Genomic DNA, 11926 nt, shown 5'->3' on the forward strand with positions numbered 1-11926 from the left:
AGCAATAAAAACAAAGGGAACGATGCAGGCAGGGGTTGGTCTGGCAGCAGGGGAGACTGTGCTGTTAAGGCAGTCACAGTTTATCCAGTGATGGACATTTCTAAGGGGAACATATTATTATTTTTCATGAACTGTTTTCTTGGCTAATTCCCGTTTCCAAGAACTTGAGGCTCTTCTGCTTCTGTGGAATTGCCCAGTGCTCCCGTGGAGGTGGCCAGGTCTGAGAGTTGATGTAATCGTTGGCTCTGGTCCCTCTGTGATGTGATGGGACAGGGCTGAGTTGGGGACTTGCCCGTGAGCTATTCTCCCAAGGGCAACCCGTGAGGCCACACAGTTTTTATGGTCCATTGAGAGTTCTGGGGTGGCCAACGTGAGCACACTGCACAGGTTCAGGCCTCAGGGTGTGCACAGGAAGAAAAATAAGAAAATCCTGAGACTGGGTGGCTCAGTCGGTTAAGCGTCTGCCTTCTGCTCAGGTCCTGATCTTGGGGTTCTGGAATCTGGGACCACATCGGGCTCTCTGCTCAGCAGCAAATCTGTTTCTCCCTCTTCCTCTGTGAGCTCTCTCACTCAAATAAATAGATAAAATAAGAATAGGATGGAAGGAAGGAAGGAAAAGAGAGAAAAAGAAAGGAAGGAAGGAAAAGAAAGAAAAAGAAAAAATTCTTCAGGCTGCCTGGGTGGCTCTGTGGGTTAAGCAACCAACTCTCCATTTCTGAGCAGGTCATGATCTCAGAGTTGTGGAATCAAGCCTGGCATTGGGCTCTGCACTGAGCGATGAGACTGCTTAAGATTCTCTCTCTCCCGCTCTGTACCCCTCCCCCCACCCCGCGCAGGCTCTCTCTCTCTTAAAAGAAAAAAAAGAAAATCCTTCAGTTTTGTGTTTGCTGGACTCTCAGGAAATGAGAAACCCAGGGCTTGGGGCACACAGAGAGGGCGCCATGCTCCTTACTCAGGGTGGGGTAGTGGGACAGTGAACATGGGGCTCAAGCCGGCGCCAGTCGCTAGGCATGCCCCACACTCCATCATTAACTCCCAACAACCCCAAGACCCGAAACGTGGCCTCCTTCCCAACAAGCCGGGACAGGCTCTGATTGGACTGACTGAGGTCACGTGTTCACCACTGACTCACAGGTGCCTGGAAGCTACATTATGTTGATTGGCCAGTCACAGAAGGGCGATGCCACAAAAGGCCAAGCCGCTGGGTCTGGAGCCAGAAGTTGATTAGGAGTTGGGAAGCTCGTCAGTCCCCAAGCCCTGGCCCTCCTTCAACCTCTGGGCCTTTGCACATGTAGTTTCCTCTTCTCAGAAAACTTCTCCCTCTGCTCTACTAGGATGACCTCCAGGTCTCCACCCAAACTTCACCTCCTGGTGGCTCCTTGCTCTCTGGGCTGGGCCCTCGCTGCCACAGGTTCATCTGCTAACTACCTGGTATGTCAGTCTGCCTCCCACTCTCAGGACAGGCCTGCAGCCACGCCAGCCTTGAGGTGCCTCGAGGAGCTTCGCAGGAGGCGCACAGGAAACGTCTCTAGGAAAAGGGATGCGGCACAAACATACGCGCGCACATCTGCACACGAACCCCCTTCCCGGCCATAAAAGGCCATAAGTGGGGCGCAGATCCCACCCCAACTGGAAAGCCACCTATCCCGGGGCGCACAGACGCGCGCGCACTCCCGGACGCGTCCCCGCCAGACACCCACCCACTCGGCTCAGGGCGCATAGACACACACACACCCCCGCGTGCGCCCACGCATGCTCGACCCCACGCAGGCCCTGTTCTCCGCCATAAACAGGCACGCGCAAGCGCGCGGCCTCACCGACCGACTCCCGGCGCTGGGCCCACCCGGAACAAGGCGCACGGTGCGCGCACGCGCGGCCCCGAGTTCCCGCCCCCATCCCGGCCTCGCCCGTCGGGGGCGGGGCGCGCTGGGCCGGGTCCTGCGGCACCGCCCGGGAAGCTGCGCGAGGCTGGGCGGTCGCCGCCACATCCTCCTCCTCCTCCCGGGCCGGGCGAGCGGATCGGGTCCAGGGCTGAGCCGAGGGCTCCAAGGGCGCGGGCGGAGCGGGGCACGGAGCCATGGCGCACCAGACGGGCATCCACGGTGAGGGCGGATGGTGGGCGGGCAGGGGGCCGAGGGGCTCCGCTTGCGGCTGCGCCCCTTCCCTGGCGCTCAGCCCCTCTCCTCACTGGTACCAGCCTGGGGAAGCTTCCTGTTCTCTTTTGCAGCCGCGGGTCGCCTGGGGTGGGCACATATGGGGGCGTGCGACTTACTGTGCATAGTTGGGAGTGGGTGTACGTGTAGGTGCACAGCTGGAGTGGAACTATCAGTGTGCCCATCTGGGGGTGGGTGTGCCTATGTGTACCCATCTGTATATTTTTGTTCCTTTCAGGGGGTGGGCGTACAGGAAGTGCACATCTGGGGGGATGCGCGCGCATGTGCACTTGTCCTGTGTTTGCACATCTGGATGTGCCTGCTTGTGTATGTCTAGGGTGCTTCATGCACAGGCACTAATAGCTGATTGAACGACCACTGTCGCATGGAACCATCTTTAGGCATCAGTGTTCTGTGACTATGTGCACATGACTGTGGGTGTCTGTGTGTGTGTGCACAGTTGGGCTACATCTAAATGTGCATTTGTTACCACGGATGCCTGTTATCAGATGTCTGTGTATGGCTTCTGTGGATTTGTGTCTGTGCGAGGATGGGTCCCTGGCCTTTGGCTCCTCATAGGACCCTCACACGTTCGAGCAAGTTAGACTAGGGAAAACTGGGGACAGGGCCTTCAAAGTGGGATGGGGAGAGTTGCTAATCTGACCTTGACCTCTTACCTCCCTACCATTTTCCACTTTGATCTCCTGAGACTGCCCCAGCCAGGGTTGGAAAGTCCCAGCTCCAGGCTGGAGGTAGAAAAGAGGGTCCACATTTGGGGTTTGTGAGGGAGGGTCCTGGCTTTAAAGACTCCAGGCGAATGCCCCCTACCCTAAGTTTCTCCAGCCTAGAGCGTCACCCCCTCCCCCAAGGGCCTAGTTTCCTCTTTACACAGGCTGGGGAGAAGCAGTGGCCAGGAGCCAGGTGTTCTGACCCTACCCAGGTCTGAGTGTCCCCCTCTGTCACTGGCTTGGGAGGCCTGCCTGCCCTGTGGGAAAGGCGCAGGCTGCTTGCCCGGACAGCCGACAGCCTGGTGGTTTGGCCCTCAGCCACTCCTCCTCCCACCACACAAGGATCCCCAGCCCGGGGACACCACCACCATCGACCAGCTGCCTGGATGTCAGCTTGGCTTGTGGTCGTAGTGGCTACTTGGTGGCTAGACAAGCTAGAGGGTTTCCCTGGCCCCGCCCCACAGGACCAGAAAAGGCAGGGGTCTGGGTCAGGGCCAGCCTCCTGCCAGTGGGCCAGCCTCTCCAGAAGGAGCTGGAGGAGCTGGAGGGTGGCTTTGTGACTCAGCCCCACAGAAGGGAACAGCTCGCCCTGGACTTGCCCCTTCCTTCCCCTTTGTCTGGTCACTGCTGCTGCCTCCATCTGAGAGGGCATCGGAAGTCAGGGCCCCTCCTCCCTTCTCAGGACTGACACGTCCCATGGCCAAGGCCCTGCCTCACGCCTTCATTTCCCACATGGTGAGACAGGCCTGTTTAGGGGATCACTGGGCACTGGGCTGCCCCCAGCCCTTCTGCCTACGAGCAGCCGACTCCTTCCCCTTTCTGTCCGGGGGAGCTGGCAGGTGAGATCAAATACCCTGGATGCCCAGATGCCAGCCCAGTCGTGGCCATAAGTGTGGATCTGGTGACCTCAGAGCAGGGCAGGGGGTGGGGGACTTGTAACTTGAGGCTTAGCAGGGTGGAGGGTGGGCAGGGCAGCAGAGGTGGGGGCAGGGAGGTGGGAGAGCATGAATCTTTGATGATAGGGGCTCAGGTGTCCTAGGCCTGGCCTCTGGATTATTGATGGTGGCTGAGGAGTCATGGAGGGGGATGTCTCTTCCACTACTGGGGTGTCACTCTGTCCTAGTAACTCTAGAAGGGGCGTGGCAGCCTCTCCCTTAGGGGAGCTTCTTGACTTTACCTCCCAGAAGGTCTGAGCAGGTGGAAAGGGCCGCTCAGCACAGCCTGCCCCGCCATCATTACAGTAATACAATTTAATGATTATTTAATGATTGTTATTTGTAGAGGCCCCGTTACTGAACATTTTTTCCCATTTACTCCTTAGCATGGCTCTCTACAGTTGGGGACTCTTAGCTCCACAGTATAGATGAGTTTGAGGCTCAGCAAGGTCAAAGGTCACACACAGCTGTGGGAAAGGTGGAGACCCAGAGGCCAGGCTTTACCTCGGGGACCTGCTTGGGGTCTGCTGATAGGCAGCTCTGTCCTGGCCCAGTGGGGCTGTGTCTCCATCCCATGGTGGTCGGTTGGAATGCTACGCACCCAGCAGCCACAGAGGGTGGTACACAGCCTGAGGTGTCAGGCTCATGGTCACCCTGCCTGAAGGGCCCTGAGGACATGACCAGAGTTTGTTTTCCTAAAGGTGCCCCCCCCCGCACCCCCAAGTTGCCCAGTCTGGGCCCTATAAATATTCTCTGACCTCAGCCCTCCTGCTGTGTTCCTGCAGAATTCTGACCCTTGGGTAGCTTCAAGGTCACACTGGCCTGACCCAGCACACCCAGAGACCCACGTCAGGCCCTTCCCCACTTGGACTTTGGTATCTGTGTCTGAACCACTAGTAGATCTGTGACATCCCTAGTCCTCACCTTTGCCCTTGGGATCCTTTTGGCTGTCACCTTCCAGCTCTGTGACTTAAGGACCAAGATAGGGTCTGTTTTGGAGAGTTCCTGATTGCTACTCCTCCTTGTCCGGGAGCCTTCTGGACTGCCTCAGGGCTGGGACCTTGTTGCCTCTGGCAGGCCTGTGCTTGGGCTGGGCTCCCTGCCTTTCACAGTGAGGCAGCCTGGTTGAGGGGCTGGGGCCGAGTGGGCAGGCCTGTGTGTTTGTTACTCTGGGAACTGTGTCCCTGTGTAGGTGGGCGTGTCTAAATGTGTGTGTCCCCTTACGTTTGACCAGCTGAGTGGGTTTTCCTGTGTGAGGGCGTTTGTGTCTCTTCTTCACTCTGTCAGGTACGGATTTATTTGTTACGTTCACACGTGCTGGACTGAGTAGGGATCCGATGGCGTACACAACAGGGGAGGCATGTGTGCCTCTGTGTATGTGTGTGCGTGTGTGTTCATGGACATAGTGGTCTGTCGACAGTGGGGCATTTGTTGACCTATTTCTGTGTTTGTGGATCTGACAGAGTGTCACAGGCCGGTTCAGTGCTGGGCCTACGTAGGAGGCAGGGGACAGATGGGGGCCTTCGCTCTGGGAGGCCTGTCCTGTCCCAGAGCCTGCCCCGCCCTTGAGTGGGCTGGCCCATCCCCACCTCCCCTGTCATCAGAGCTGTCTCAGCCAGCGGGCCACACTGCTGGCTAAATTTGGGAGCTTCTGTTCATGGGCCGTGTCAGGTTCCCAGTCACATGGGGGGCCCTATTTAACCCGGCTCCCAGCTCTACCAGCAGACCCCACAGGACTGAGCGAGCCCTAAACGTGTCCCCAGTCCACCCTGCTCGTCTCTCACCATGTTTCTTGTTCTCATAGCCACCGAGGAGCTGAAGGAATTCTTCGCTAAGGCTCGGGCGGGCTCTGTCCGGCTCATCAAAGTCGTCATTGAGGATGGTGAGTGTCCCCTACTGCTCCCCGTTGGACGAGCTAGGGCATAGGCCTGTGGCTGGACTGCACTGCTTCTCTGGGAGCTGCTTGGACCTTGGCCTCCAGCCCATTCAGGACCTCACTCTTTCCATCTGGGGACGGGAGGTGCTTTGTAGGAGAGGAGTGGAGGTGTATATGATCGTTACCCTGTTACATAGAGCAGGAGTCAAAAGCTGGGGAGGCAGCAAGGAGAGCCCTGCCTGGGGGTCCTGTCCAGCTCCCCAGAGGCTGCATAGGGGTCAGAGCCCCAGCTGGGATGCTGGGCTGGGCATGGGGGCAGGGGACCAGTGAGGCCAGGTGCTGCCCCATGTGGCAAGTGCCACTCACCTCCCTCTGTGATCGGCAGGCTGGCCTGGCTTGGCTGCTGGCCGGTCGGGGGGCAGTCCCAAGGAGAAGCCAGGGGCCCTGCCCTTGGGAAGTGCCCCTGCAACAAGGCAAAGCGACTCGTGCCCAGCTTGCTTTGAGAACATGACGCGGGGATTCCAGGCTTGGCCAGGCCTTGGCCTGGAAGCTGGGAACCCGAGGCTTGCATATAGGGGTTGCAGGTGGGTGAGCTTGAGCTGAGGTCTGAAGTGGGGGGAGGGTTTGAGGAGGTAGAGGACTAGACTGAGGCTTGGTGGTGATACCTCCACCTTCCCTTCGTGCTGAGGGGTTGTCCCTGGATGTGAGGGGGGCAGACACTGGTTGTGGGCCAGCCCCCCCCCCCATGAATCCTTCCAGTACTCGGTAGACAGCAGTTGTGAGCCCTTTGGAGGGACCCACCAAATGGGCTTGGTCCCCAGCTGACTTTTCACCCTTTGAATTGGTGCAAAGCACAGACCCAGAATTTACCCCAGGCTTCAGTGCCAGAGCTATGCTAGGTTTTGCCCAGGGTCCCTGAGTTCAGATGCCCTCAGACACTGGGTCAGGGTCACTGTGGTAGGTCAAGAGTAAAGGCTTCCTGGGGTGACAAGCCACAAGCCCCCTGCCCCACAAAGAGAGAAACTCATTGGCCCTAGTTCTTAGCCTCCCATTTGCCTCCCAGACAGGACGTCCATGTGTTTAGCCGGAGGGATCTCTGGGTGGGCGCTTAGCTCCGTTCTGCATTGTGGTTGGTGGGGCACCTGGGAGTCCCCAGGAAGGTTCAGGCCCCCAACAGGCACCCACGGCCTACCTCCTATCGAGTGAGGCTTGAGCACCTTCTAGGGAATCTGTCCATCCCACTTCTTAGGTAAAACTTTTCATTTTGAAAACTTTGGCAACAAATTAAAAACTTTTTTTTTTAAAGATTTTATTTATTTATTTGACAGACAGATCACAAGTAGGCAGAGAGGCAGGCAGAGAGAGAAGGGAGGAAGCAGGCTCCCTGCTGAGCAGAGAACCCGATGTGGGGCTCGATCCCAGGACGCTGGGATCATGACCTGAGCCGAAGGCAGCGGCTTTAACCCACTGAGCCACCCAGGCGCCCCATACAAATTAAAAACTTTTGACAGTGTTGTGGGGCCCACTGTGCCTGCTGGTTTTCACCCTTGATCCCATCTGAGTTCTGGGAGGATCTGTGAGGAGGCCGAGACCTGCAAAGAGGTGTCTGGGCTAGGGAGCCTGACATGTCTGGGCTCCAGACAGTTAGGCCCCTTGCCTTCATCAGGAGGGCCTGGTGGTCAGGTACTCCGTGGCCATGTGGTGATCACCCCATGCCTGTGCACACCTGGGCTGGTGTTTGGTGCTCTGCTATGGCCCTATGGTTGGGTAGATCAAATGGATGTCCAGCCTCGATGGGCCATTCTGCCCAAGTGCACCAGCCAGGGAGGTGGCCGGCCTGTTGGCCCCAGGTGCTAACAGGTTTCTGACTTTTTGGGGAGGGGAGTTCAGCTGGCTCGTGGCAGAAGGATACCCATTTGTGTAGTGTCTGGGAGGAGCTCCGGTCTCCCTCTTTGCTCCTGCAGCTCCCTGTGGCCTGAGACTGGACCCCCCACCTCCCTCAGCAGGGTCGTTCTGAGAAGGGTGGGCGGTTGGTGGCCATGGCCAACAGAAGTGGCATGTCTCCTCGTGCTGGTCAGCGTTCGGGCATCTGCGGACGCGTTCTTGAGCCTGTGTCTGTGCGCGTGGGTGCGCAGTCGTGGAGCTGGCGGTGCTGGGCCCTCGTTCATTCATTGACTCATTCAGGGGTTCAGTCCCATCGCCTCATCATTCAGGGACTTGTGAGCTCCTGGGGAAGGGGGTGGGGTGGACAGCAGATCTGTGCCCTAGCCGAGGAGGTCCGTAGTCCAAGGTGAGCGTGGGAGATGGCTACTCCTTGGCTCACCCGGCCTCTGCCCCCAGAGCAGCTCGTGCTGGGTGCCTCACGGGAGTTGATGGGCACCTGGGAGCAGGACTACGACAGGGCTGTGCTGCCGCTGCTGGATACCCAGGAACCCTGCTATCTGCTGTACCGCCTGGACTCCCAGAACGCCCAGGGCTTCGAGTGGCTCTTCCTTGCCTGGTCACCTGACAATTCTCCCGTGAGTCCTGGGGACTCCTGCCCATCCCGGGCAGATCAGGGGAGAGGGGAAGCTGGGTCTGGGAACGAGACCAAGGCCCTGCCCTGAGAATTCTGGGTGGGGAGACACCACGTCCTGCCCCAGAGTCTGAGAGAGGGCAAGGCCCTGTGCTGGGAGCCTGGCCTCTCTCGGAGGCCTCCCAGACACCTCAGACCAGCTCTGGGAGGCAGAGAGGTCCTTGCCCTGTGCTGCGCCCTCTGCTGGGTATATGGGCACAGAGCCATGCCCCAGTCTCCACCCAGAGGCTCCTGCCCGCTCCTAGAGAGATAGCCCTGCCTGGAGGGGTCTCATGGCTCAGCTTCTGCCCTCCAGGTGCGGCTGAAGATGCTGTACGCAGCCACAAGGGCCACAGTGAAGAAGGAGTTTGGGGGCGGCCACATCAAGGATGAGCTTTTTGGGACTGTGAAGGTAGGCCCCCTGGGCCAGACTCCACCAGGCAGGGATCACAGGCCTACAGAGGGTGGGATGTGACGCAGGGTCACCCAGGAAGTGGGTGCCAGGCATGGGGAGGCATGGGGAGGAATGGGGAGCGCTGGGAGAGTCCAGGGTCTGCCAGCTGGTGTGCTCAGCGGGCTTTTGCCAGCCCACCCCAAGGTGCCCATTCATGCTTCTGCACGGCAGGACGACCTCTCCTTTGCTGGGTACCAGAAGCACCTGTCGTCCTGTGCGGCGCCCGCCCCACTGACGTCGGCTGAGAGAGAGCTTCAGCAGATCCGTATTAATGAGGTACATGCATGGGACCAGATGGGCGGAAGTCCTGGCCTGAGGCCCTTGAGGTCTCATGAGGCCCAGCCGGCTGGCCTGTGCTCCAGGAGGGCTACCCCCTGGTCAGGCAGGTCAGGGCCTCCCTCCCTCTTTCCCCGCCCCCAGGTGAAGACAGAGATCAGTGTGGAGAGCAAGCACCAGACCCTGCAGGGCCTCACCTTCCCACTGCAGCCAGCTGCCCAGAGGGCCCTGCAGCAGCTCAGACAGAAGACCGTCAACTACATCCAGCTGGTGGGTGTCCGTCCTGCCCCAGATACACGGTGCCGTGGCCCTGGTCCTGCTGGGACCCATGTACGGGGCGGGGGGCGGCTGCCCGGCCCCCCCACTCTGTGCAGTAGTGGTACTCACTGTGCCCCGCCCCCTCTCCGTCCCTACCCGGTCCTGTTCGGAGTGCAACCCCAGAGACGGTGTCCCCCTGCCTTGCTCAGTCCTTGCTTACCTGCGGGGACATCTGTGACATACTGTCCCTCACTCTGGCCTCTTCACTGCATACACATACTCACCCTGGAGTGCACACTGACCCCTCAGACCTGAGCCCTGCCTGTCCGAGACGCCCTCTGCAGCACCCCCAGCTGCCCCTTCTCCTCAGGGCCTCCTGGTCCAGTGGCCAGGCTTCCCCCTTTCTTTATTTCTTTTATTTTCTTTTTTTTTTTCCCCCTTAAGATTTATTTATTTATTTATTTGAGAGAGAGCATGAGCAGATGGGGAGGGGCAGAGGGAGAGGGAGAGAGAGAATTGAGTGTGGAGCCTGACCCCGATCATGACCAGAGCCAAAATCAAAAGTTGGACGCTTAACTGACTGAGCCACCCAGGCATCCCTGCCCTTTCTTTTGTTCTTCCTTTTCTTTTCTTTCATTTTTTTTTTTAAAGTAAGCTCTACACCCAGCGTGGGGCTTGAACAGACCAAGAGTCACATGCTCCATCCACTGAGCCAGCCCAGTGCCCCATGCCCCCCCTACCAAGCACAATGGTTTCTTCCGTCTGATGGGTGTCCTCCGAGAAGCTTCACCCTTAAGAATAGGGCAGCCTGGGGGCGCCTGGGTGGCTCAGTGGGTTGGGCCGCTGCCTTTGGCTCGGGTCATGATCTCGGGGTCCTGGGATCGAGTCCCGCGTCGGGCTCTCTGCTCAGCGGGGAGCCTGCTTCCCTCTCTCTCTCTCTCTGCCTGCCTCTCTGCCTACTTGTGATCTCTGTCAAATAAATAAAATCTTTAAAAAAAAAAAAAAAAGAATAGGGCAGGCTGATAGTGTGATGCCTCCCTCCGGTCAAGGCCTTCCGCGCAATCCTGTCTACTGCCCTTGGTGGGCCTTCCTCCTCTAGCGGAGCTTTCAAAGGGGCAGAGGTAGGGGCCCAGGTGTGGCCTCTTCACAGGGACCCCCGTGGCAGGATGGCCACTGCGATGGGGAGTCCTGAGAGAGGGAGACCACAGACAGGCTCTGCCCTAGCTCCTGCCTGTCCCCTTGGGGACTTCTTGTTCCCTAGGGTGGGCCCAGGCCCTCGCCTGCTAATGTTCTCCCATCTCCCCTTGCTCTGGGCAGAAGCTGGACCTGGAGCGGGAGACAATCGAGCTGGTACACACGGAGCCCACAGAAGTGGCCCAGCTGCCCTCAAGGGTTCCCCGAGACGCTGCCCGTTACCACTTCTTCCTCTACAAGCACACCCATGAGGGTGACCCCCTCGAGTCTGTGGGTGAGTGAGTGGCCACAGCAGGGCTCCCATGCCTGCGTCTGGACCGGAGCTGGGTGGCCTTGCTGCAGGGGGCGTGGCTCAGCAGGCCTCCCTGCTCAGCTCACGCCCCACCCCTCACCCCGGCAGTGTTCATCTACTCGATGCCGGGGTACAAGTGCAGCATCAAGGAGCGCATGCTCTATTCCAGCTGCAAGAGTCGCCTCCTTGACTCTGTGGAGCAGGACTTCCAGCTGGAGATCTCCAAGAAGGTGGGTGCCCATTCCCCAGAGTCTCACTGCCCAAGGGCCGGTACCACCACCCTCCACCGGGGCGCTGGAGTCCCAAGGCAGTGGTCGGGGTTTAGGGGGTTAGTGCCTTGTTACATGGGCGGGGATGGGGCCAGCTGACCGGTGGTGTGGACAAGCCCAGCCTTGGCCGCCCACAACTCTCCTTGGGTCTGGAAGGCATGCCTAGGGGGTCTCCAAGGCATGCAGGGCAGCAGGCCCCAACTCTTTTTTCCTGGGGGTGGCATTCTGAGTGGGGATCTGGGAGAAGACCCCAGGGCTAGAGTGTGAGAGGTCACGGGGGTGCCCAGGAATGGGGGTGAGCCAGGGTGATGTGTGCCTTGCCCCATGCAGATCGAGATTGGCGATGGGGCGGAGCTGACGGCCGAGTTCCTCTACGACGAGGTGCACCCCAAACAACACGCCTTCAAGCAGGCCTTCGCCAAGCCCAAGGGCCCAGGGGGCAAGCGGGGCCACAAGCGCCTCATCCGTGGCCCCGGCGAGAATGGGGATGACAGCTAGGTGGCCGGACCTGAGCCATGCCGGCATGTGGACTGTGGGGCTCTGTGTCCCACTGCTCCCAGCCACCTGCCTCCTTCCCAGCCTGGGCTCCAGGAGAGGCTTGCTTTCCGTGGGGCAGGAGGGCTGGTGACAGAACATTCTTGCAGCTTCCGAGGGCCACTGGGCTGGCATTTTGTGACCTTCCCCTTGTTGCTGTCCCTGCCTCTCATCTGTGTGCCCAAGGGGTCTGGGGACCCTGCCTGGCTGGCTCAAGGGGGCTGGGTAGGGAGCCTGGAATGAGCTTGGCCCCCAGGGGGAACTGAGACTAGGGTCCTAGCATAGCCCAATAGCCTTTGGCCACAGGGGTGGGTTCAGTCAGGGCTGGGGTAGGGGGTCACTGAAGGACAGATGGTTGAATGCTGTATTTTTTAAAGAATAAAATATTTTTAAATCAATATCT

The 11926-nt window shown here is 59.0% G+C and overlaps 1 protein-coding gene across 1 annotated transcript; it reads left to right on the forward strand.

Annotated features, from left to right (window-relative positions):
• Positions 1 to 1942: 1942 nt before the first annotated feature.
• On the forward strand, positions 1943 to 11926 carry TWF2 (twinfilin actin binding protein 2). The gene is made up of 9 exons (XM_080813753.1): positions 1943 to 2102; positions 5621 to 5698; positions 8033 to 8211; positions 8563 to 8658; positions 8872 to 8976; positions 9121 to 9246; positions 10552 to 10702; positions 10829 to 10950; positions 11320 to 11926. Exons 1-9 carry the CDS (start codon positions 2078 to 2080, stop codon positions 11485 to 11487), a joined length of 1050 nt encoding a protein of 349 aa, XP_080669879.1. The 5' UTR covers positions 1943 to 2077; the 3' UTR covers positions 11488 to 11926.

The sequence above is a fragment of the Martes martes genome (genome assembly GCF_963455335.1).
Source record: "Martes martes genome assembly, chromosome: 1".
Lineage (NCBI taxonomy): Eukaryota > Metazoa > Chordata > Mammalia > Carnivora > Mustelidae > Martes > Martes martes.